The following is a 26,561-nucleotide window of genomic DNA, read 5'->3' as shown; positions in this document are numbered from 1 at the left end:
AGCTGCACGGAAGAGAAGGACCTGGGGGTGCTGGTTGACAGCCGACTGAACATGAGCCAGCAGTGTGCCCAGGTGGCCAAGAAGGCCAATGGAATCTTGGCTTGTATCAGAAATGGGGTCACCAGCAGGTCCAGGGAGGTTATTCTCCCTCTGTACTCGGCACTGGTGAGACCGCATCTCGAGTACTGTGTTCAGTTCTGGGCCCCTCACCACAAGAAGGATGTTGAGGCTCTGGAGCGTGTCCAGAGAAGAGCAACGAAGCTGGTGAAGGGGCTGGAGAAGAAGTCTTATGAGGAGCGGCTGAGAGAGCTGGGGTTGTTTAGCCTGGAGAAGAGGAGGCTGAGGGGAGACCTTATTACTCTCTACAACTACCTGAAAGGAGGTTGTGGAGAGGAGGGAGCTGGCCTCTTCTCCCGAGTGACAGGGGACAGGACTAGAGGGAATGGCCTGAAGCTCCGCCAGGGGAGGTTCAGGTTGGATATCAGAAAAAAATTCTTCACAGTAAGAGTCATTGGGTACTGGAACAGGCTGCCCAGGGAGGTGGTCGAGTCGCCTTCCCTGGAGGTGTTTAAGGAACGGGTGGATGAAGTACTTAGGGACATGGTTTAGGGAGTGTTAGGAATGGTTGGACTCGATGATCCAATGGGTCCTTTCCAACCTTGTGATTCTGTGATTCTGTGATTCTGTGATACCATCAACCAGCTATAGGTGTAAGTACCCCACGGAGGCAGTAATGTTACCACTCCACCCCAAAGGCTGTGAAGTGCAGGAGCTATCTCAGTGTTTCCCACCGTTCTTCTTCGTTGGTTTGTTTTTCTGATAGGACCAGGTATCACCTCTTGCTTTTCCATTTTTCACATCTAAAAGAAGTAGGGCAGCTAACCAGAACTCAACATATGGAGATGAGAAGCTCAGGATCTCTTTTGGTAGTTGGTAATCCTGTGGCCCTGTAGCTGTGACACTGTGAAAGAGTTGTAATCTATGGAGAGAAGCAGGGTCTTGCAGGAGCCTTTCCTGTCTATCACCTCTAGGAAGAGGCTAGTAAAGGGGGATGGCTTTTCTATCGTCAACAAGGTATCCATGTTTCAGATAAAACCCAGTAGCTGGTACAGTGAAGAGCTTGCCCTTCAAGAGGCTGTGGAAAATGGGCACCGAGCAGTTGCACCTTAGCCTCAGCTAATAGCTATGAGTCATGGATCACAGAGTCCATGGAAAGGAGAACTTTTCTGGTCAAGATGGGTTTGTTTCCCCAGAGTTCCAGGCGTGTTTGGACTCAGTGCTGTGTGGCTGACTCACCAACCAAGGAGTGACACGTTTCTTTCCTCCTGCAGACGTACAGCATTTCATACTTACGTGATACCTTTGGCATCTTTCACCCAGACGTGTGTGCCTAGATACCTGTCTGCTTGTGAACGCTTAGGGTTTGAGGATTCCCACCATGTGCATACACATATGCACACAGAAAAAGCTGCTTCAGCTGGAGATCTGATACATTTTCCTACCTTTTCCCCTGCCCTCACTCTCAGAATTCTTTCCTGTTCTGCATGGCAGATGAAAGGAAAGGAGAAATACTGATTTTCCTCTCCTCAGCACAGCACAGAATTCACCTCAGTCACAGGGTGTTTTGTCTTTGGCATCTCTATGGAGATGAGTACAGAAACGAGAGGCCGTTGAGGTGAGGCCCTTCAGCTTTGGACACAGTCCTCCTTATTCCAGAGGCATATGGATAAGGAGGAGTTAGGTTTTGCTGGAGATCCTGCAGTGATTTCCATCACCTCGGCGTGCGGTTTAGCACATCAACCAGATCTAAGCTGGGGTGAAGTGGTCCTCCTTGTCTCTGGTAACTGGTGAATTGGCCTGCGCCAGTGTTTTTGAGGTGGCTGAGGAAGACAAGAAGGCTGGAAGGGAGACACCGTTGGTGCCACTATTTCCTGCAGCCCTATTTCAGAGAATAGTGGAATGGTTTGGGTTGGAAGGGACCTCAAAGCCCATCCAGTTCCACTCCCTGCCATGGGCAGGGACACCTTCCACTGGATCAGGGGTTCCAAGCCCCATCCAACCTGGCCTGGAACAACTCCAGGGATGGGGCAGCCACCACTGCTCTGGGCAACCTGGGCCAGGGCCTCCCCACCCTCACAGCAATACATTTCTTCCTAAGATCTCATCTCAATCTCCCCTCTTGCAGCTGAAAACCATTCCCCCTCATCCTATCCCTGCACTCCCTGAAACCTGATAGGAGGTTTTCCTTTAAAACTCTTGTTTTTCCAGACACTGTTCATTCTTTGGAGATGAGAATGTCTTGTGTTCAGCCTGATCTGTGCTGCACAGAGCTGTTTGCTTCTGGAATCCCCTCTGTTTGCAGCCTCTCCCTATCTCTCAGGCGAGTTCAGGCAGAGCTGCACCCAGCTCCAATTGGCAAGTTTTGACTGTTGAGGTTCAGTGAGGCCAAGGGCAAGGTCCTACACCTGGCTTGGGGCAAGCCGTGGTTTCAGTATAGGATGGGGGTGATGGGATTGAGAGCAGCCCTGCAGAGAAGGACTTGGGGTGCTGATTGATGAGAAGCTCGACATGAGCCGGCAACGTGTGCTCACAGCCCAGAAACCAACCGTGTCCTGGGCTGCATCCAAAGCAGCGTGGCCAGCAGGGAGGGAGGGGATTCTGCCCCTCTGTTCCTCTCTTGGGAGACCTCATCTGGAGGATTGTGTCCAGTTCTGGAATCCTCAGCATAATAAGGAGATGGAGCTGTTGGAACGGGCCCAGAGGAGGCTCCGAGGCTGCCCCAAGGGCTGCAGCACCTCCCGTACGGGGACACGCTGCACCGTCCGCCTCGCGGCGCCACGTAGCTCCTTCCCGCCCCGCGCAGGCGGCGGTCACGTGATGCCCTCACGTGGGGGAGGTCACGTGCCGCGGCGGCGGGCGGGCAGCGGCGGTGGCCATGAGCGCGCTCCTGCTGCGCGGCCTGCGCGCCGCCCTCTCGGGCCTCCCCGGTATCCCCGCTGCCCTCCCGGCCGTCCCCGCCGTCCGCCGCTTCCGCACTGCGGCCCCGCGACGTGCCTTCGCCAAGGAGCTTTTCCTCGGGAATCTGCGCAAGGTGTGGGGGGGGACCCCTGAGGCGTCGGGAGGAGAGCGTGGAGCCTCAGGCGGCGGGGGTGGCGGGGGCGGATGGAACTGGGCCAGAGGTTGGGGATGGGATAGGGGTGAGGATAGCACTGGGACTGGGGCAAGGGCAGGGGATGGAGGATGGGACTGGGCCTGAGTATAGGTGTGGCACTGGGGCAGGGCATGGGGGTACGGGTGGGACTGGGGATGGGGATGGAGATGGGCCAAGGGATAGGGTTGGGATGGGGCAGGGCATGGGGTAGGGGTGGTGGGACTGGGCTAGGGGATGGGGCTGAGGGAACTGGGCTGCCCGAGGCCCACAGGAAGGCCAGGGAGGGGCTCTTGGTGAGGGAGTGCGGGGATAAGATGAAGAGGAAAGGTTTTCAGCTGAAAGAGAGGAGATTGGGATGAGATCTTGGGGAGAAATGTTTCCTGTGAGGGTTAGAGAGGCCCTGGCCCAGGTTGCCCAGAGCAGTGGTGGCTGCCCCATCCCTGGAGGTGTTCAAGGCCAGGTTGGATGGGGCTTGGAGCCCCTGATCCAGTGGCAGGTGTCCCTGCCCATGGCAGGGGGTGGAACTAGATGGGTTTTGAAGTCCCTTCCAACCCAAACCATTCCATGGTTCTATGAGTGCTCAGAACAGCCACATCTGAGCCTGCGTAACTGGCAGATTCCCTGCAGGAACACCAGCATCCCCAGCTCTGGGCATTGGACAGCCATGTTGTACAAAACCTCTCTCAGTGTATTCTGTGCCTCCTTCAAGGGACAGGGCTTTGCATAAGCTTGTATTTATATTATTTTATAGGAAAGGTTGATGTTCGTGTTGCATCCTGGGATGCCACTGGAAAGAGAAGTTACAAATTTGAGATACCGCACTGTGTTAGAACTGAACTTGTAAATCCAGGTCTTGGGGTATGCGTAGGTGGCAAGGTTAAATAATTAATAGAATTTTCAGGGTTAATTAAATGGAATAACTCAAATCCGCTGAAATCAGTTGAACAGTAAAGCCTCCCCAAACAGACCTTGTCCAGTAAACTGTTGTAACAATTCACAGCCCAGCTCCATCACCTTAAACCCCTCTTCATAGAGGCCTATTTTTCCTGTCAAATTTTGAAACGAGTTCTCTGAAAAATGATAGCACATACTGAATGATGAATTTCTGGAGCTGTTATGATTCCTTGAGCTATGACAAGTGGTTTTATTTGGGCAGAGGTGGGCCCTTCTGTTCTCAGGGGAAGGGTCACAGAAATTAGAAGAGTGCTTTTTGTGCAATCTTCAACTTCTTGTGTTGTCTGCTTGAGTTTTTTTTTACTTACTCCGGCCTGTCAGGTCATACTGCTTCCAGTTTATGACCAAAATAGCAGGGTGATGATACGGAGCAGTATGCAGCTGGCTGACCTTTGTCCTACTGACATTAAACAGGTAGAACGTGCTGTGCGATTCCAAGGGACAGCGGTTATGGGCTGGGCTTTACAAACATTATAACAGGGGGTTGATTCAGTACCAATTAAAACTAAGTACTTTTTTTTTTTAATCCCAAAATCAGATTATGTTGACAAAATTCATGGTTGTTGAAGGATTTTTGCATCACCATAGTTCTTAAAATCTCTTTTTTTTCCCCTCATGTTTCTGTTTTTCAGGTGTCATGGTCTGATCTGGTTTTGATATGTAAATTTTGACAGTAAAGTTGAGTCCTGTGGATTTCATTGGATAAGACTGTTCCTATTTCTGAACTTTTTCCACGATTCTTAATTTTCCCAGTTGTTTAGAGTCTAGAATTCGAAAGGAGTATGTTCTTGAATTTTTATTTCAGTCGCATGGTTCATGCTCTATAAAAAAAAACTAAATAAAAATTTGCTTCTTATTGTAGGAGGAAGTTTTTCCTTACCCAGAAATTAGCAATGAAGAACTCCAGGAGATTAACCAGTTTGTAGGACCTGTAGAAAAATTCTTCAGTGAAGAAGGTATAGTTATTAGTTTCTTAATCATGCCAGTAGTTTAGTGATTACAAAATAATTTAAGTAATAACAATTGAGTAAGCTTATTACAATTACAGTATTTAAGCTATTTCATGCATTTATTGCCAATGCTGCTGGTTCTGTGTGTTCATTTATGGCTTCTTTATATAGAGTATTTGGATACTGATGAGAAGACATAAATCTTCAAACAGAAAAAAATAAATAGGAAAAAAAAACAGGAAGTAAAATAATTCTGGGGTGGGGTCAGATTAGAAATTGGTTTTATCTCTGTTGAATAATGCTACTTCATGTTTCATATATTGTGAATTAATTTTGAAACTTTAACTGTCCTGCGGTACTAAAAGTGATTTTAGAAAAATTCAGCAGAGATAGTCATAAAAGGTGACTCGCTGATGAAAAATCCAAAGCATTTATGGTTATTTCAGCACTAGAGTAGTGATTTTTATTGGGAAGTATTAGCTGTAGGCATTCCAGATAGGCTTGCAGGGTGTTCCTTCTATTAAGTCAGCCAATTCTAGAGCAATTGGAGAAAATTGGTTGTTACAGACAGCAGTTTCTGAGGCAGTTAAACAGCATCGTCCTGGCTTTCCTGCTGACAGAGGATGGGGTCTGGATTGCCAGGCACTGCAGGAGCCTGAGGGAGCCTGTGGTTGTCACAGATTGCTGTTCTGACAGCCAGGTAATCCTAACTATAAGATTGTAGTGTTGCTTACTGATAGTAAATTAAGAATTTATGCAGATTACAGTTTTTAATTCTTTGTTCTATTGGGGAACATCAGTTATTGGTTATAAAACCTGATATTAAAGGGAGGAATAAAAATGTCAAATCATATAGTCTTAACTGAAGGTAGAAATTGCTTGTCTCTGTTCGAATTCACAACTGATCCTGTTTGGTTATTCAGGGTGACTGACAGGCATGGGAAAGGCAGGTTAGGAGAGCAGCCTTCAACAGTTAGAAACTAGATATGATTGGAACTGAGTAAGGAGACTCATCACTGCAGAGTCACTCAGCCTGACAATGTCCAGACAACACGGGTAGGGCTGTACAGGCGTTCTGGAGGAACCACCTTTTCTCTCCGGTCCAGCTGGTGGCATAGCACAAGTGTGTGACTGGTGCTGTGTAGCTAAAAATTAGTGTAGGGAGCAGAGTTGTTTTTAAAATGAGTTTCTGAATCACTTCTCTTAGAAAAGCATCAGACATCTAGTTGCCTCCTTCTGTTATGTTTCACACAGAAGTCAGTGTCATTTATCCAGGGTGAATGTGAGGTTTCTGTAGGAGAGCGCTATTGCAGAGTTCCTTTGTTTTGGATACTCTTTGGAAGGACAGCTTGTGTTCCTGGTGCTGCAGCTTACAGCGCCCCTGAGCTGCTGAGCACTGTGCTTGTTGATTTGCGCTATCACAGTATGGAACAGCTCTTTTAATCCCCCAAGAATTTTAATAACTTGTAAGAACAAAATTTTTGTAATTAACTTGTTTATGTGCTTTTTTAAAAAATTATGAACTGGGCATAGTTCAGAGAGAAAATCCTGGAAATATGTGGCTTATTCCAGTCATGGAATCTGCTGACATGCACAACCTGTACACAGAGAAATAGTGGAAAAAAATTAAATAAACCCCAGATTTTACCCACTTTCAAGTCCTTTTCCTGTATACATTGTGACTTTACAGCCATCATTGGTATTCTGGGTCCTTCCAGTTGGTTCTGTAGTTTGACATTGATGGTGTAATGGCTACTGAAGTGGAGCATTGCTCTCCGGAAACAGAACTGGCACTTCCCGCTGCAGCAGTTAGGACTTGTCTGTGTGATTGTCATCAAACAGCTCAAAATGGCCAGGTTTTGCTTTGCAGGGAGGACAGACCGGGGTGGCAGCCTGCGCTGACTGCCCCAACCAGCCTGCTGTATCATCAGTCACGAACAGCAGGGCAGGGTCTCGGGGAAGGAGGGCAGTCAGGAATGTCCCTGGGATCAGGCTGGAGCTAGAAAGAGTCATTCTTGGGAGGGCAGGGGTGAGAAGCATGTCTGTGTCTGCTGCAAGAAGCATCATCTCATTTCTAATGAGGCTTCAGGAAACTAGAGGAATATTACAGCAGGCAGGGATGCTCCAGACTGATAGGTTAGAGATTACACTGCTTCTGATTTGTAGCACGCTGTGACTGTGGCTCTGATGTGAGAACACTGCAGTCTCGGGCGCTTTTTTTCTGCGCTAAGAAACATGGTTTTAAATTATAAAACCTTCTGTATTTGTAGTGGACTCTAAGAAGATCGATCAAGATGCAAAAATCCCACCTGAAACTTTACAAGGACTGAAGGACTTGGGTCTCTTTGGGATGCAGATTCCGGAGGAATATGGTGAGTCAATGATCGCAAAAGAATTGCCCAGTAATGTATATCAAGTAATGTATTTTTAGGTCTTGGAAGATGCCTGTACTACTCAGTGTGTAGTCCTTTGATCTGGATCTCTGAATTAGGAGCTGAGGCTTCTTCCCTAGTAAATAAAGAGATGTGGCACCAAGAATGTCTGTTGGCTGTGTGGGGATTTCTGCATACCTCTTACCTTGGGTGCCTAAGTTGGACAACTAATTTTAGATAGTGTGAATTCCTCTTGGCATAGCGTTTTCCTTTTTGTTCTTTTTTTAGATACCATAGGGTAGCTTGACACTCAGCAGGCCTTGCAGTTCTTGATGGTGGTTCCTGCAGTTGTCCTGGGTCCAGAGGACAGTGTCTGATGCGGATGACCTAGCAAAGCTCTCCCCTCTCACTGGCAGATGGGAATGTGTTGGACCAGATAGGAGTGTAGAAGTAGAATGTCTGTTTATTTAAAGTACAACTTTTGTATAAAGTCTTCCCTTTGTGATACTGAACAAGAAGTTCATGTCTCAAAGGACATTATAGTGCCAGCTGAGATCTGAGTCGTTAATTCCCTGGTGGATTAACCCTTAAACCTGCAAAGGAATTTTCAAGAACATGTTGATCTTGTTCTCATGGGTGAAATAAAACTAATATTCTACATGAAGACTGTAAAGAGATTAATGATTGGTTTGTCTGTTTTCTGTTATAAAAGAAGGATACTTTAAAGAGAACAACTCGGGAAGACAAAATTGTTTGACCTCCTGCAGAAGATGGTTTCAGTGGGAAGAGACCTAATTTGTGACCATAGTAGTGTGAAACAACGTATTTATGTCAAGTGTTTGCAGTAATGCAATCTATTGCTGGAGCCCTACGTCAGTAATTATTTGGTGTTAAAGTAACCTGGTCTTCCTAGCATTTTTTGTTACACTTTGTTATTGCGTTAGGCAGCATAACTGGTGTTGCTGCACTGATGCGAGTTCTTTATTTAGTGTTAATAGACAAATTCATTGAAGCACATTGCACAACTTGCATGTACTATAATGCAATGTGATCTCTGTTGATTAAGTAATTGTTAATGGATGCTTTTGAAATGCATTAGAGTATTGAAATGTATTAAATGTTTTTCATGGGTACTCAGAACTAGACAGTGATGCGAAGTTAAGATAAAGAAGAGTTTTGCAAGCTCTTTCCAGTTTTTCTTTTCGGGATAGCATCGGGACGAGAAAGATCTGGACAGAGCACCTTCACCCACATGGGGGAGAGAGGTGTTAAGGAATTAAGAAATACATTGGAAAAAGACAGAAGGTTAGTGTCCTCTGAAAGGAGATGTTGGAAGCAGGGAATGAAGGACACCGCTCAGAGCAGAGCATTGGGAAGCATCGTGATGTTAGAAGTGTGACCTATTGACAGACTAGAAAGGAGCTTCCCACTCTGTTCATTTTTTTTAGAGTCTGAAAGGCTCTGAAGAAATGTTATTGTTTTGATCTTCATTTGAAGCTTGTGAAATAATACTCTCTGAGTTTGCAGTTTGTAAAAGGCTGCAGTCCATTCAGCGTACAGATAGAAAGTCATAGTCCCATTCTCTTCTACGCTGGATGAAAAACAGAAGATGGAAAGCAACCACCTTACTATCAGCAAGCTACTTTTTTCTGCACCATAAATAATACGCTCCTAATGAGATTCTTTCCCATTTCCTGTAGTTTAAACCTGCTGCATTTTTGGTGGTGGTGGTTGTTGTGTTTTAAAACTCCAATCACACACATTCAGTGCTTCATTCATTGCATTTCTCATAGTGGCTTGTAGTAGTGGTGTATTTGCCAGAAACATTAAACCACAGAACATTAATGGGAAAACTGAAGCTCTACTAAGTCACGGAGTCATGGCTCTCTCTAACATGAGCATCACTGGAATGACTGCGCACATCATCAGCGGTCTCCAAGCTGAATCCTGGACCCAGCAGCACTTAGAAAGGGGAAAAGAAGTGAGGGCGTGTGTAGGTAGGAGTGTGAGTTTTAATCAGTGTAAGCATGCTCTGAAGGAAGAGGCTGCGAGAGGCAGTTGTGTGGATTAATGGAAGTGGGAAGACTGGTTCTCGCCTTTATTTGGTATAAGTAAGGTAGTAGAACTATTGAGATGTCTGCTGAGATAAGGTGTTCATTATCCTGACTTACAGCACTGTCCCAAGTGGAAAATTATTAACCTGGGCAAAAGATTATCTTGACTTGATAAAGTTGTTACTCTGAAACAGGACTGCTAGTCCCGATGACATAAAATTCTTGAACATTAGACTCGTACAGCTGTACCTTTGAGTTATCCTACTGCTGCTCTTCTCGGGCTTCTTACGAATTGCCTCTGTATTTGCATCAGGAGTCTGCCATGGAATCATCACCACAAAAATTCATTTAGTGCTGCAAGCACAGGCTAGAGCAAGCTTTATGCCAAATCTTTTACCATTTGGACATACAGAGTGTTTTGAATAAGCTTGGTTTGTACCATGTGATAGATTATGCTGTCTCTGTGTGTGTGTGTGTGTGTGCTCGAACACAAACACCTCTGCTTTCTGAGTAGAACTAAATTCAACACAACTCACGTTCATTGAAAAAGTTACTGGTTCCAAAATGTGTTCTTCTGACACAACTGCAGCCACATGGTACTTATTTGTGGACGTATTGTATCCCACCTATACTGACGCTCCTGAGTTACATTTGTCATATTCTGGACGTTTCTGTATTTGAAAGGGATTTTGGGAGAAAGGGGAAGTTCAGTTGCACGGTATCGACTTAAAATAAAACAAAGCATTTATTCCAGGTGGTCTTGGTCTATCAAACACCATGTATGCTCGTCTGGGAGAAATCACGTCTTTAGATGGCTCTATTGCGGTGACTCTGGCAGCTCACCAAGCCATTGGGCTGAAGGTAATGCCCTGCTTTTATGTCCAGTAGTCCTACACAGCTGGCATTGGAAAGGTGAAGTGTGTAAATGAGGAGCGTGAGTGTAACAAGGCAGCAGGGGGAGTGTTCGGACGCCAGGGTTCATGTTCCCAGCACCCCCTGGCAGTGGCTCCAGGGAAACCTTCCATGCAGCACAAAGGCTGAATAGAAGCACATGGGAAAATGATCAGAATCCAGGAAACTCTTTCTAATTCTTAGAAAAAATACCTTAAATTATACTAAGTTTTATAAAATTAGCAAAGTTGATAAAAGTGCTAGGATAAATATTGACATAAATAGAATATTGGGGGTGGTTCTAAAATTATAGGGAAGTGGAACAGCTGTGTGGAGAGTTCAGAAGGGTGCAGCATTTTTCTAGCTGAATGAGGCTGCATGTTAGGGGAGATGGGAGAACAAAACTTAACCCTAGGTCAATGTGCTACAGTGTGAATTTTAGACTTGTTTTCTACTTAATGTAGCCTTAGGTATCTACCTTTTAGTGTATTTTATGGTGCATGGAAGGTGGGAGTCACAAGCTTGAAATAGCAATAAGTTCATTGTAAAACACAAATTCTTCTGAACAGACAATGCTACTTAATTCTTCTGAGCAGACAGTGCTACTTAAAAGTAATATTAAATGAAAAAATACATACTTATTCCTCTCGTTACTTAAAATTTCACCATCTGTAGAACAGGGGTATTCTCCAATGAGAAGCGTGTCCTAATTCTGTTAAGGAACTGTATCTTAGCTATTTAATCATTGATTATTTAGCTTTAGTTTGTATTTTTGTGTATTGCTTGTTTTTCTTAAGAAATCTGCTGTAAAAAAAAATAAATACAGCAGAGGTAATTAAAGCAAGTGCACTCTTGAAAAAAGTTGTTGAATGCCTATGTAATGAAATCCGGGGAACTCAGGTAAGTTGTGTTCTGTTCTCTTATTAGGAGCTTTGAAAACTGCTGCTTTTTGAGGTATTGAAATAAAATTAGAGAGAGTGGTGATGATGAAGGTATGACAAATGATAAAGGAAAGGCTCTTTCTGTGACTTTCAGAGCAACAATTAAGTCTTCGCTTAAGCACAAATACAGTGAAACTTCCCCTAGAAGGAAGCTGTTTCCTGTGGGCATTTGAGGAACTCAGTGGTGATAAATTACGTATTTTAATGTCTGAGAAATAATAATGACCAATGTTTATTAACGTGTCTCTTGTTATACCATAAAAGTTGCAAATTAAGTGTCCTGAACTTGGCAAAGCTTGTCAGCTTTATTTGTTTTTGCACAAGTTGATGCTGAAAAGTTTTCTATTAATTCTTTATTTAGGGGATTCTCATTGCTGGCACTGATGAACAGAAAGCAAAGTACCTGCCTAGACTGGCATCTGGGGAGCACATCGCAGCCTTTTGTCTTACGGAGCCTGGAAGGTACTGGGGTATAGGTCAATTTTACTTTTATTTTTTAAAAAGATACACTTCATGTCATTCCTGGTTCCCTGATGTGCTGTTTGTGGCAGTTGCCGTGAAGGAACACAGGAAAGAAACAGTGGCTAACTGTGTTCTGAAATTCTTCAGACGCCTTTGTTTAGCCCAGTGTTATTTAGAAGGATTAGCTAGTCTGGGTAACTGTAACTTCAGTCCTCTTAGAGACTTTAGTTCTAGTGCACGGAAGCACTGGGTTTTAGAAATCCAGCCCTATTAACATAGGCTGTTCTAAGAGCTTAACAGCTGTCTGCAGCTGGAAGCCTGAAGCGAGACATTGAGGCATTTTAATTTGTGGAGGAGGAATCTTCTTTCAGGGGGAGGTGATGTGCTGCTTATTACAGTATGGGAGGAGGTTGTGATTCAAGAGAGGGCATGAACTTTTCATCATAAAACTTCTGATTGCTTTGTTGGGGTTTACTGCTGGGTTTTGCTCCTATAGAAGGCGTTTGATGTGTGCAAGTGCTCATTGATAGGCAGGGTCACACATTTATTTTTCTGTTGAGTCTTTTTTCACGTGGGATATAAAACCAGTGTCTGAATTTTTGAGCAATAACTTAAGACTTAAACCTAATTGTTCTTTAGGATGACACATTCATTTTTAGGATGACATAGATGTTTAGCTTAAAAAAGTTGCTCACGTGGCATTCTGAACATTCTGGTCAGTTCATTAGATTGACAATGTGTGTTAATGAGCAGAAAAGTCTCTTCAGGCAGCTTAAGGAGAGGTAGATTTCTTGAGAGCTGTTGAATCTGAATAAGTTTTCTTGTTAGTTAAGAACTAAGAGTTGTATAGTATTTGGTACAAAATTTCTTTTTAAAGTAGGGAAAGAGGGAGAAAGATGTAGGTTTGTTTTTTAAAGCATGTTTATTTCTTTTAATCATTAATAACTTGTTTGGCTTTTAGTGGAAGTGACGCTGCCTCTATCCAGACGAGAGCAACTCTCAGTCAAGATGGGAAACACTTCTTATTAAATGGCTCCAAGGTACGCACTCACAGACTGGAGATAGGAGGAGGTTTTGTTACAAGTTCATAGAAAAGCATCTTTGTCTTTTGCAGCATCGCAACTGGTCAGTTTTGCTAAGTAAGAAGCTAGCTTGGCAGGTGCATCAAAATCTTGAGGTGTGCTAGCTCGTGAACAAGGACCACGGCCGTAGGACAGCCCGCGTTGCTTTAGGGCCATAGAGAACAGAAAAGCATCTTGTGCGGGGAGAACTAAGCTCTGGGTGAGGAAGCTGGGAGAAGCCACTCCTAAGTTCCTTCCCTGTATCACCTGCTCATGGTGTTCACCTCCATAGAGGATTAGCCACTTAGCCTCCTCTGGGACTAAAAGAAACCTAAAACAACATTTTCTCTTCTTTTCATTCCTTATGCCAAGTTTTTTTTGTATTTTTGAAAGGAAACTTAACAGCGAATTGGAATTGGAAATAGGGCAGCTTGGACGATTTCTGTAAAATGAAACCATGGCAGAATGCTGTCTTGCAGAGGTGTCCTGGATTTGAGTTATTTGATGCACTGCAGGCTTAGCTGTAGTGTTTGAAGTACTTGTCTGTGATGTGGAGCCTGTGGGAGAGCCGTGTGTCTGCGGCCTGATTCAGCAGATGTCTCATCAGAGCTGAAATCTTTTTGGGCACAGTGAGTCTGCGGTGTTTATTACCCTTGCATCCCGCACATGCCGTGAGCAGGATATACGAGCTCTTGTGAAGCTCTTGTGAAGATGTACCATGGGTTTTAATTTAATTCTGGTCTATATTGCAACTTATTTTTATAGTTGCTCTGAACTTACCATTCTGTTGTCATTTTTCCTGGGAAGCGTGCTCACAAGGGGCAAAACCAGTAGCAGAATGTGACTTAGAATTTAAAGGGAAGAAGCAGCAGTTTTTCACCACTCTGTTCTTTGCTGTTCTGTTATGAAACACTGAAGAACAGCGCTCACAAAATCAGAACAAATGTATTTCTCCTACAGCTTTCCTCTCTCCAAACAGGTCTGGATATCGAATGGTGGCCTCGCTAGTATTTTCACAGTGTTTGCTAGGACAGAGGTTGTTGATAAAGATGGACAAGTAAAAGACAAAATTACTGCTTTCATCGTAGAGCGGGATTTTGGTGGAGTCACCCATGGGAAACCTGAGGATAAGTTAGGCATTCGAGGATCAAACAGTAAGAATCACTTAAAATTGTTAATGGAAAATGTTTTATAATGTTTTAATTTGTTTAGATCACCTGAGTTCACAGGCAAATCAGGATCTGTTCCATGTTACAATATAAGTTTTGTGTTTCTTTACCTAGCTTTTCCTGTGAGTCCTTCCTAACACAGGGTCTGAAATAAGAAATCTATATTGTATAATTGTATTTGGCACAAGTGAAGCTTCCCTAGCTACGCAGTGAACAAAAGTACTCGAAAGAGTCAGTAACCAGGCAGCTTTTATCTAGAAGTCAATTTTCGTAGGCTCTTGTGCTTACTGATGATTATAGTTTTTCACCATCTGTCATTTGGAGTTGACTGCTATATCAGATCCTTAACATAGAGACAGAATTCGATTTCTCTGCTTACACAATGTACATTAATTACATTTTGAATATTTTACATCAGTAATCGATGTCAATTGCAGTCTTTTCATAAATTCTAACTTCTTTGGCAAAGCACATGTAATTCTGTCATAAACAGTGCATTAGGAAAACTTTATTTCTTGTTACAAAAACAGTCAATAATGTCACTGAATGTCCTTGAAATATTTCTACATGATAACGCAACAATTTTAAACTGTGTTTCAGCCTGTGAAGTGCATTTTGATAACACCAAAGTGCCTATAGAGAATGTAATTGGAGAAGTAGGAGGAGGATTTAAGGTAAGCAGTCAAGAATCACCTCTCATGATTTCTGAAAGCCTATAGGAGGCTTCTCCCCGCCCCTGTACTGAGCATTGCCAAACTGGAGAGTGCCAGAGGACAGACTTCTCAGTTTACTTCACGTGCTTTGTGCACATTGGTGTCACCGGCACAGTGCAGGAGTGTGCCGTAATCCCATTGGTATGTCTTGTCTGCTCGGTACGGTTACAGAGCTGCTTCTGCTGTTTGTTTGGCTCTAGAAGTCTTTCAAGGTGTGCTGTTCCCATGGTGCTCTCTGAGAAGAGAGCGCCTTTTTCAGCAGAACTTCTGAATCGAGTCAGGGAAACGTCTTCTGCTGTTTTCTACAGCCAGAATTGTGGACTGTACAGAAAGGGACAGAAGGAAACAAGTTCAACAGGGAATGGTTCAAAGAGAGCCCAGATCCCATCCAAGGCAAGGTCCCACAGTTGTCAGGTGGGTTAGATTAGAAGGTTAGATTAGAGCACAAGAAAATAAAAGGAGTGCACTGAAAGGCTGCCTCTGCCATCAGTTCCTTGTCATCGCATCAGAAAAGTGTGACACCATTAAAGATAACGTGGGTCACTTGACTGTGTAACCTCTCTTTTGACAGTCTGCCATGTGAATTTGCACCTCAGTTCTTAATGATCCTTCTCAGTTTTCTTGCGCCTTCTGTAGCAGGCAAGTCAGACCTAAAGCTAAAGGAAACAGTTTTCTTTAATTTGGTAAACGTAGCAACAAATTATTTTTATGGTTTCTTCAGCTATCACAAATCAAAATGTAGGAACAAAGACTTCTTGCTAAATTTCTTAAGAGTCTTTGAATGGAGTCACCCATTTATTTTTTTTTTTGTTAAGAAACGGCAATACTAGGTTTCAGAATCTATTTCTGTACATTATTGTATTTCATTTCTACACCTTTCATTCTTACTTCCTTTTCTTGTACGTTGCTGAAAGCTATCTGAGGCAGAAAAGCATCCATCACGGGTCAGCTACAGAAATTTCTGTATTATTGTAGTGTACACACCTTGAACAATATTCTATTTACTACTTTGTTTGATAAACCAGCAGTGCTGTCTACTTTGAATGTTGTTTGTCTAGTTGCAGATAAGTTGACCTCCACTTTACATTAATGTATTAGAATAGAGGATTGCTTCCATGTCACTGGATCAGCAGAACCTGGAAACTGTTTCAAATATCAGATTGGCTGTAGTAGGTCACCTCAGGAGCCTAGCATCATTCTGGGATGCTGAATGCTGGCTGACTTGTGAAGGCAAGTGGCAAATGGTAGAAGGATATCCCAGTGACAAATGACATCCAGGAAAGCACTAAAAGCTATGAAGCAAAATAGCAGTAACCAGTGTGTCCTAAGGAGGGGGTTTGTGGCCTAAAAACCACTTGTACCTAAAAACCACTCATTTTTTTCACAGGTTGCCATGAATATCCTGAACAGTGGAAGATTTAGCATGGGCAGTGCCTCTGCTGGGGTGATCAAAAAACTGATAGGTGAGTGAATTAAGTGTCCGGGATTGCTGGATGCCGTGCAAAACAACCTTGATCTGTGTAGGGTATATGTTGCAGTTAATTCAAAGTAGTGACACAGTCTTGATCATAACAATATCACTGTCTTCTCAGGTATAATGTGCATTGATTGCTATAAAACACTAAAATAATTTTTATTTGACATTTTTATTAAAAGCATGTAAAACACTGCGGTTTTTATAGTTCATTTAGCGGAAAGTTACTGCCTCTGAATTTTTTTGAGAGGATAACCTATATGCTAGTGTTCCTAGACGGTAAAATCTCCCTTGAGAAATGCCGACTCGAATAACTGGCTGAAGGCTTACACACAGGAATAAGCAGTAAAATGGGTTTCTACCAATAGTTACCCAAAATAGTAGCAGAAATCCCTCTGAAGTAATGAATTAGCATTAAAATGTGCCTTCTCCCAGAGCACTGGTTCACAAGCCTTTGACGTGGGGTTCCCAGACATGACAGTGTGGTGTTGCAGCTGGTTTTCCCGTGCTGGTTTTCCCGTGCTGGTTTTGAAGCAGCGAGAGGTTTGCTGTGCACAGGTCGCAGTGCCACGGTCGGTCTCTGTTGGCTGGGCTCGTCCGTCGCAGTCAGTTCTGCTGGTTTGAAAGTCTTTTTTTGTTTTGTTTTTTTTTTCTAAAGAAATGACAGCAGAGTACGCTTGCACCAGGAAACAGTTCAATAAGAAGCTGAGCGACTTTGGATTAATTCAGGTAATAAAAAATGAAAACCCTAAATCTTCGGGGTTTGTATAAGCTGCAAGGACAGAGATTACGATGCGGTCCCTTTGGCTGTACTGGTTTAAAGAAATCGCTAGAGGCATTAAATTTGTGTAAACTTGGCACAGACTGCGTACACTGATCTGCTAAATGTCTGGAATGATAAATGTAATTAATAAAGTTGGGAGTTTTTAGATTTTCTGTTATTTTTGTGATTGTTTTACAGCAGTCTGTGCTAATATGTTAAACATGAAAACTAGTTGGGCTCTTTAAGTGTCAGGCATGGCTGTGGGATTTTGTATATGAATTACTGTGTGATTCCTCGCATTGCTGTTTGACAGGAGAAGTTCTGTATGATGGCTGTGAAAGCCTATGTAATGGAGAGTATGGCTTACCTCACTGCAGGAATGATGGACAGGCCGGGGCTTCCCGACTGCTCCGTGGAGGCAGCCATGGTCAAGGTAAGGAACTTCATGTGGCTGTAAGCTAATGCAGACTAACACCTCTCCTGCTCTTTGGCCCGCATTCCCTATTGCTCAGAGGCTCAGATATTATATTTAGACTTAAGATACAAAACCTCAGAGTGATGAGGAAAACAGACATTACTATAAGATAGTAATACCTCACCACGAGAAGAATGTCCCCTCACCACAAGAAGGATGTTGAGGCTCTGGAGCGTGTCCAGAGAAGAGCAACGAAGCTGGTGAGGGGCTGGAGAACAAGGATTACGAGGAGCGGCTGAGAGAGCTGGGGTTGTTTAGCCTGGAGAAGAGAAGGCTGAGGGGAGACCTTATTGCTCTCTACAACTACCTGAAAGGAGGTTGTGGAGAGGAGGGAGCAGGGGTCCTCTCCCAGGTGACAGGAGACAGGACAAGGGGGAATGGCCTCAAGCTCTGCCAGGGGAGGGTCAGACTGGACATCAGGAAAAAAAATTTCACAGAAAGGGTCATTGGGCACTGGCAGAGGCTGTCTGGGGAGGAGTGGAGTCGCCTTCCCTGGAGGTGTTTAAGGGATGAGGTGCTGAGGGGCATGGTTTAGGGAGTATTAGGAATGGTTGGACTCGATCCAGTGGGTCCTTTCCAACCTAGTGATTCTATGATTCTATTTTCTCTTATTTATTTCCCGTGTGCTGCTGGTAACCTCAGCGTCCAGCTTTTGTCACCATACAAAATAAAAACTGCATGCAGCAGGTGTAGAACCTTGGGGTCCTCTTGAATTCTGGTTTTATTCAGCCCTATATGACAGCCATAGTGAGAAGATTCTGTTAACAGTCCCAACTGCAGGCATGGCTGAGACACTTTTGTGCTGGCTTTAAGTCAGAATTGGTTGCAGAATTTGCCTTGAGGAACAGTCTGGCTTCTCCAACAGCATCACTGTTTGCGGCATTTCTGCAGCAGGGGGCCGGGTGCTGCTGCCCAGATGGCACCTTGAGGAGAGCTCACACATTTCCAGCTCTCGTTGATGGTCCCTTACAGTGTGGTCAGTTCAAAAGAACGCATGTTCCGGAGAATCTGGTCAGGCGTGGAGGGCACCAGCCCCGCCAGCTACAGCTGTTCTTCTCTTTGGGGCTGGAGCACTTTGTCTTACGGAGACAGGTTTGTGGGTCACAGGGAAACTGTTATAAAGTTTGACCCAAGCATACATCCTGAGCCAGAAGCAGACTGTTTGAGGGAAGCCTTAAACAGGACCATTGTAACAGCAGCACAGAATGTTACAGCAATGTCAAGTAGACATGATAACAGAACAGCATGTTCCGTATTTACTGTGTAACATGGTGATTAAATATGGTTCTCTGGCAGGTGTTCAGCTCTGAAGGCGCCTGGACCTGCGTAAGTGAAGCGCTGCAAATTCTTGGAGGTCTCGGCTATATGAAGGATTACCCCTATGAGCGCTATCTCAGAGATTGCAGGATACTTCTCATTTTTGAGGTAAGTATCAATATACTCTTATACTTCAACTGAAACTTGCGCTCTCGCACACTGAATACCCAAGCATTCAGTTGAATGGGCCTGGTGTGTGTAGTGCAAAGTCAGTAATAGTTTAGTTTGGCGATATGGAGAGTATTTGCCTATAATCTATCCTAGTAAAGTAGGATGGGTTTATTGACTCACCACAAAGTGTGAGTTACAGTAGGAACTGGCACCAGTGTTGCCTCTGCCAAGAGCAAACTGGTAACACCAGTGGTGCTCTGAAGACACTTCTATGCATGCACCCTGGCAGTGGGTGTACAGCCCCTTACATATTCAGAAACTTTATGGCCAATTGCAGCAAAATCCGCAGCTGTTTTAAATACTCTGTCATGAGAAAAACAGCCTCAACTCATTGCTTGGGTTTGTTGTTTTGTACAGACGGAGAGATTCTGAATTGGCATAAAAGCCTAAGACCGTTTTAGTAGTCAAATGTAACTCATCACTCGCTGCTCAGTGAATGCTCGTAAGTGCACGTGCTGACTCGTGCTGAAATCGGAGCACTGTGCCTGCCTCACGAGAGTAAAGTTGCCGCCTCGCTTTGCAGCCAACAGATCTTGAAACCTTTTTGCTGCTTTTATTCTGGTGTATCTGTACTAACAGTTATGATAGAGTTTGGTAAGAGGTAAGGGCAGAATTTTAGCTTTTAAACAGCTTTCTCTAATAGGATTTGGAGGGGGTTGTGGCTGAGCTGCTCTGCTGGTGCCTGGACTTGAGTTTTGTGCGTGTCTCACTCTCCTCTTGTTTGCGTCTCACTAGTACAACAGGAAACAGTTAATTTAGAAGTTTAATTAACTTACTGAAGTGCATTTATTTGAAAACAAATGTTGGCTGTGAGATTTATTCTGCTTCAGAGCTGGATTATCATTGACCGTTTGCCTGTACACCTAAGCTAGGCCTCCCAACTTGATTTTTCTTGATTGACCGTTTAGATACAACCCTTTACCTCCTGGTGGCAGGACAGCAAAGATCTCAGCTGCAAAGCAATGCCAGCAAGACTTTTCACACTGCAGCTGAGTGCCAAGCAGTTGTCTGGCTGCTCTTGCAAATACATGTGTTCTTCTCCTCTGAGTCAGAAGAGTCAATTCCGATACCGATTTCAGAGCAAAACCAGCCCACGGCGTTATCATCGTGCGTCCTGTGGGGTTTCTGAGTCTGACAGCCTAAACAGTACGATCCAAACCAGTTGTGAGGAGGGCTGTCTAGGCTGGCTGAAGCAGCAAAGACCTTTTGTGTTGGATAGGTTATAGGAGGTCTTGTTTAAAAAACCCAAACTACTGCGCCACGGGGATTCCTGCGGTTCAGCTCGTTTCTTCTCACTGAACCCAATAGTTACACAGTCGCTCTTCTGCTGAAAGAAGGATGTGGTGCTTGCCTTGTTTTATCTCAGCCTGTTTACGAGGGGCCTGCAAGCAGAGCAGATCAATGCAGTTTGCTGCAGCCCAGGAGAGAACGGCTCGTCCAGGGTCTGTTTCTGTTCAGGAGCAGGAGGTGCACTGCACCGTGTGCGCGCAGTCACGGTGACAGGCGAGCACTTCCCTGCCCCAGTCTTTGTCCCCTGACCTGTGCCACTGGGTCGCTGCCGTTCTGACGCGGATCCCATGCTCTCTGACCATGACCAGCCTTCTAAGTTTTGATCTTTATTCTGCAGCCGTCTGTATTAGAATAATCACTCATACAGCGGATTCCCAGACATGGAATCCTACAGTATCGTCTTCATTTCTTGGTCTGCCTTTGCTTTCCAGACAGACGCATTGAGTGGTTCTACAACTATTTAAATGTTCCTTTACCAGAACAATCCAGAACTTACTCTTCACCCCAAATGCGTTTGGTCTGGTTTCTTTTTCAGTGGGACACGTGTATGTTTGATAATGAAAGGCTCAGGTTCTTCACAGCTAAATGAAACCAGAACTTAAAACCGAGATAAAGCAAAATACAGCGAACATTTATGGATGGAGAAGAGTAATACAAGAACAGCAGATTGACAAACGGATCTGCTTGCAAAACAGCCATTAATATTGTAGGCTTTCTGTAAGCAAATCATTAACTAAAGAACCCATCTGCAAAATTATACTTTAAAGAATAAATTAATATTGTTTTGTCTTTCCTCGCTTCCAGTATCCCTCACCCTCCCGAGCTGTGTGTCCTCAGCTGCCCCAGCTCCTGCTCTTGCTGCAGGCAAATGCAGTTTCTGGCCCAAGCGTGTTTCCGTACAAGTGACGAGCATCTGGTCTCGCATAGGGCTCTCCAGAGGATTTTGTCTGACAAGCCCGAGGGTGCTTTAGAACGTTTCAGGGAGAAGCGCAGCACTTCGGTTAGACGTTAAGAGCAGTTTTAGGAAAAAAAACATAGAAAAAATATTAGTGCAGCATGGTTGGAGTTTGGAGATACTAAAAATACTTTGTACTTGATACTGACTGCACTTTGTATTGTGTTTTTTACAGGGAACAAATGAAATACTGCGAATGTATATTGCTTTGACGGGTATGCAGCACGCAGGCAAAATCTTAACTGCAAAAATCAAGTAGGTTCTTATTTATTGCTAATAGTTTGTAATAACTGAACAATCTGATAACTGTTTAACTATAGATAAGAGGGGAAACTAGGAAAAAACAGTATTTTTTCATGTGCTGTGTAAAAGCCAGTTCAGTGTCACAGGGGTCTTTTTTTAATAGATTTTTTTCTTTTTAATAGATTTTGGAATCTTGGCTTTATTGTATTTTACAATTGTTATGTACAATTCTTATTACCTCTTACATGAGCGGTAATTAAAATTTTATAAATTAGGAATTTATAATGAAGTGTTATTGCTAAGATAGCGGTGTTGTCCCTCTGGAGGACGGGTACTGGTATGCGTAAGAGGGACAGAACATGACTGTCGTGCACTGCCACAGCTGCGCCCGGCTGAGTGTTCTCCAGGCTTCAGGGTAAAATGGATCAAAGGGCTGGGTGATTCATGGACAAAGCACATGGGTTTTGGTAAAGTGTTTAGAATCTCGGCTGGTTTTCTGAACTCCTGAAGCTTCCCTTGACACCAGGAAGTGGCCTCTAACAGCTGCTGTTTACCCAACATCTTAGGGAGATCAAGAAAGGAAACGTGGGAGTGGCACTGGGGGAGTTCCTAAACAAATTACGGGACATAACAGGCAGAAGAGTGGATTATGGGCTCGTTGGTGACCGTGGCGTGGTGCATCCCAGCCTCCAGGTAAGGGGAGAGGGACACAGGTCAGATCCACACCCCGGGCTTTCATACCCGACTCTTCTCACTGCCTGCCACAACTCGAGGTCCTGCTTGTGCAAAACAAAGCACGAGCTTAGGAACAGGGACACCTACGAAGCTGAGCAGATGCTTGTGCCATTTCAGGAGTTACAAACATTACGTGGGTACACAGCCAGGCAGAACGAGGACTGCTCCAAGGCTGTGTTTATACCAAATCCAGGCTTTTGTCCATTTTAGTAATTCATAGAAATCCAGCCTTCCTACTGTTAAAAGTCTTTGTTAACGGTCTGTGCTGCCCTTCACCATCAGCGCAGTTAGCGAACACAGTGTTCTTTCCTGTTAATGGTACTACAGTTTTGGGTTAGAGTGTCTGTGAGCTACATGCACATGTTTTCATGACCAAAGATGGATGTTCGGTTAATGGAAAAAAGATAAGGCCTGTTTTTCCTGAGTTCTACTGTTCTGTCAGCGTTCCTGTTCTCCAGGTCAGATATTTCAGGCGAGTAGGAAAGAGGATTTGCTAGGATGTGCTAATGCCATCCTAATTAGCACATGCTAATGCTGTGCTTAACAGCACAGCACCTCCTTCGGGTGGGCAGAGCCGTGTGCTGTGGTGTCACCAGCGACGTGGGTCGATGCTTCTCCTCCAGCAGCTCTGCCCTGGCTGGCACGCTGGAGCCTGATTTCCTCTAAATAGCTCTAAACCCACTTGCATTCACATTACAAGAGATGGCATCATGAACAAGTTGCATTTATGAATTAACAAAAGCCAAATACAACACTGGAAACTTTCTTTCTGCCGCACTTAGAATGACGGTTAGATTTGCTGGGCAGAAATACCCATTGCGTATGAGTTTTTCAAGCTCTTGCTTGCTCAAGTGTAAAGGCCTGACTGCAGAATTACCAAAAGTGAAATTTGGAAAATTTTAATGCGTATTCTAGTAGAGAACAAACAGGGTGTGTCTGGCATCCAGCAGCAAGCCAGTAAACGCTAGAAAAACAGTGCTCGCCAAGAGAAAATCCAGTGTTAGCTGGGCTCCAGGATACCAGGGCTGCATTTTAACAGGGATTTTTTTCCTCAGAAAAGAATCAACATTTTATAATAGTGTCTCTTTTAGGGAGATAGGCAGTTTCTCTTCTTTTTAGCTGGGAAGAAAAAGATGTAAAATGGAGAAAGATTATCTTTAAAGAGAATTCATGGCTAAAGTTGATAAAAGGCAGAAAATGGAACTGCTGCTTATTTAGAGAGGGAGGATTGGGTCCTGCGGTGGGGCACAGACCCTGGGACTCGCATTGTTGCTGTCTTCACTAGTGTTGCTTCTCTGTCATTCAGCTTAGTGCACACAGTTCCCTCCTTCTGATCACTCAGATTTGATTCCAGACCTCTCTTGCAATGTGCCACTACACTTCCCTCTTGGCTAATTAAATAAGGAAAACCAGTTTTGTGCTGTAGTTGAGAGTTCCAATTTGTGCGTTGCCTACCAAACGCAGCAGAACTCCTGGCTTCACACAGAAGGCAGTGCTGCCTGAGTCTGGATGCCGCTCAGCTGGGTGGGCCAGGAGGGTTTCATCCCTCCAGCCATGCTGCGCTGTCACGCTTCGCACCTCCTGTTGTGAGGGAGGGGCTTGTTTTTCCCCTCAGGAGACTGCTCACCTTGTCGTATTTTCTGGTTCGATTTATAGGAAAGTGCCAAGAAGCTTGAAGAAAACACTTACTATTTCGGAACTACAGTGAGAGGCCTGCTAAGCAGGTTTGGCAAGGTAACTGCTATTTTGTCTGTTATCTTTGTTATCAAATAGTTTATCCTCAACCAAATTGCCCTCACTGGAATCTAGAGCGAACTGTGTGTATGGCAAGAGCCAGGACTTCCTTTACCCAATGTGTTTCACCAAGTAAAAGACACTTGTATTTAAAAAAGCAAGAGCCAGCACCCAGTGGATTGTTTGGTTTGTGCTTAGGGAGGCAGAGGGAGCCCTGCCCGCTCCAGCGGCTCCTCTAAGCCCCCGGCTCCCTGCTCCAGGCCAAGAGCTGCACCTGCAGCCTGTGTGTTGATGCTCTTCACCCACACTGGACAGCAAAGGCATCTGTGGTCATGCCACAAAAAGCGCGGCAGTTAAAACGGGAGAGGTTGGATTTGGGTTAGCCCGGATGTTCCAGTTTGTGATGGTACCTCTGGTGGGTTCAGAGGTGGTCTATCAGGCTGGGCCCAGCCTGCCCCACCCCAACCAATGCCTTTTGAACAGCTTCAGGCAGCTCGTGCTTTCATGTCACTGATTCTGGTGTTTACCAAAGTGGTTTCAAGACACCAGTTTAGCTATTGGCTGCTGCCAGACAAACTGCTAAAAGGTGTAAAACACTTAATGCAAAATTCAGTAGTTTAAACATTAATCTGAAACTGTTAGAAGGCTGAGCAGAGTTATTTCAAAGCTTTCTGCCTTAGGGTAGGAACCCTCTGGAATGACTCCTCTGTCCATGCTAAGAATGACTCTAAATACAAAGTATGAAACAAAGGTTTGGTTAAAGTTTTCCATTGATGAGCTCCAACCTAATGATCACTTTTACTCTTCTAGACAATAGTGGATGAGCAGTTGATTCTGAAACGAGTGGCAGATGTTGTTATTAATTTATATGCAATGACAGCAACTATTTCCAGAGCCAGCCGCTCCATCAGTATCGGTCTGAGGAACCACGACCATGAAGTGAGTACTGCGCTATCAGCCGCACACGTGTAACGCCTGCGCTCCTTGGATCGTGTGGCTTAACCATCAGAATTTGTTACCCTTGCGCCCTGCAAAGGGTTTTGTAATAATGAGGCTCTGCCCAGCCTGGCTACATCTTACCAGGCTCTAATCAGCTTTTCACCCTCAACGAGCCGACACTCCTCTTGGCTCTGAAACATGCGCGAGCATTGTGCTGTCCTGAGAGTGACCGACAGTGTCTCAGACTGCAAAATCTCGATGACAAACACATGCGCTAACAATCTGCCTACGGACCCCACCAGAGTGTGTCTGAGCCGCTCAGCGCAGTGACTGCACCTCTCGGGTGCTCGGATCGCACCAGCTGTGTGAGATCAAGGAATTCACAGTATTTCAATATGTACACATACATTTTTGAATGAATTACACATTTGCACGGTCTCTTCAACCCACTAATGCCACACACTTCTTCCCAAACTCTTTCCATATAAACAGGAATAAATAGTAACTTAAAATAACAATATTTTGTCAATACATTTATTGACAGTGCAGTGGGGGTTTGATGCACAGGTGATTTGATGTTTCATGGTAACAGAACAAGTAAATTGGCTATGACTAAGCATTGGACAAATCCAAACTGATTAACTTTTGCCTTCTCTGGCCTTGAGACTTTGTGTTTTGTGTGTGCGAGTCCCTTCTGGATTTCCTACCAAAACCATCTTCCAGTCAGCTGTGAGCGAAGGGCCCATCCCAGCTCTGGGGAACAATAACAACCTGCAACACACTCACCAGCTCACAGGGCTCCCTTGGCAGGAGATAAAACAAGACCTGCAGGAGTTTAACTCGCACTACTTCCACTCTATTGTTTTGTTACAAAATTCACTTGCTAGTTTTCAGCTGAGGTTTACTCTTTTCTCAGGTGCTCCTTACCAATATCTTCTGCACAGAAGCGTATTTCAAGAATAATTATGCCATGGCTCAACTAGAAAAATGTAAGTTCTATAAAATGAAAGCTTTTTTATACTCTTATGGCTTCATTAGACTAAATCAAAAGTAGGTGTGTTTGATGGGACTGACAGAACAGCTTTCCTCTACTTTTAATTGAGAGGAGGAACAGAACTGGTACCGGTTGCAAATGAAAAGTCTCTTTGTTTAATAGATAAAACAAACTGTAGTGACTCCTTTTTTGCAGCTGTGGGGAGTTATAGAACATCTATTGGTAGCAAACACTCCTGTAAAGAAAATATTAGAGAACAATGAGGTATTTGCCCTTTAGGTTAAGTACTGACCAGTTTGGCATTTGCTCTGTGAAACTTGGCCTGCAATAATGGGTCTTTTTTAGGAGATAAATTCCTGGCACTGAAGTGTCGATGCTGGCGTCTGTGAGCTAAAATCTCTCCTGAAAGAAAGGCAGGAAAGCCGTTCACAGTACCTTTGTTAACGTCACTTCTCTTTTTGCACAGATGCAGATGAAAATCTGGATGACAGTATTAAAAAAGCTGCCAAGCAGATCCTGGAGAAGAGAGCCTATACCTGCTCCCACCCCCTGGACCGGACGTTCTAGTTACATCCTGCCAGCAAACACTAACGAATGTAAATCAGGGACTCGTTTTCTGCAGTTCAAATATTTGACAGGTTAACCATAACTGTTTCATGAGGTTACCCAATGTAATTAGCTTAACTGTGTAAAAAAACTTCTGCTAAACACAATTTCATATAAAGAGGACAAATAAATTTTATTTAAATCTCA

The 26,561-nt window shown here is 44.2% G+C and overlaps 1 protein-coding gene across 1 annotated transcript; it reads left to right on the top strand.

Annotated features, from left to right (window-relative positions):
* The first annotated feature begins 2,884 nt into the window (after positions 1-2,884).
* ACAD9 (acyl-CoA dehydrogenase family member 9) lies at positions 2,885-26,561 on the top strand. Its single transcript, XM_054076959.1, has 18 exons — positions 2,885-3,091; positions 4,968-5,061; positions 7,326-7,427; positions 10,236-10,342; positions 11,675-11,775; positions 12,737-12,815; positions 13,816-13,990; positions 14,606-14,679; positions 16,106-16,181; positions 16,851-16,921; positions 17,269-17,388; positions 18,727-18,855; positions 21,339-21,418; positions 21,973-22,099; positions 23,798-23,875; positions 24,686-24,814; positions 25,731-25,803; positions 26,275-26,561. Exons 1-18 carry the CDS (start codon positions 2,936-2,938, stop codon positions 26,373-26,375), a joined length of 1,872 nt encoding a protein of 623 aa, XP_053932934.1. The 5' UTR covers positions 2,885-2,935; the 3' UTR covers positions 26,376-26,561.

This window comes from Cuculus canorus, chromosome 11 (genome assembly GCF_017976375.1).
Source record: "Cuculus canorus isolate bCucCan1 chromosome 11, bCucCan1.pri, whole genome shotgun sequence".
NCBI classification, from domain to species: Eukaryota; Metazoa; Chordata; class Aves; order Cuculiformes; family Cuculidae; genus Cuculus; species Cuculus canorus.
The sequence above is the reverse complement of the archived record's forward strand: the minus strand, read 5'-3'. Positions and strand labels throughout refer to the sequence as shown.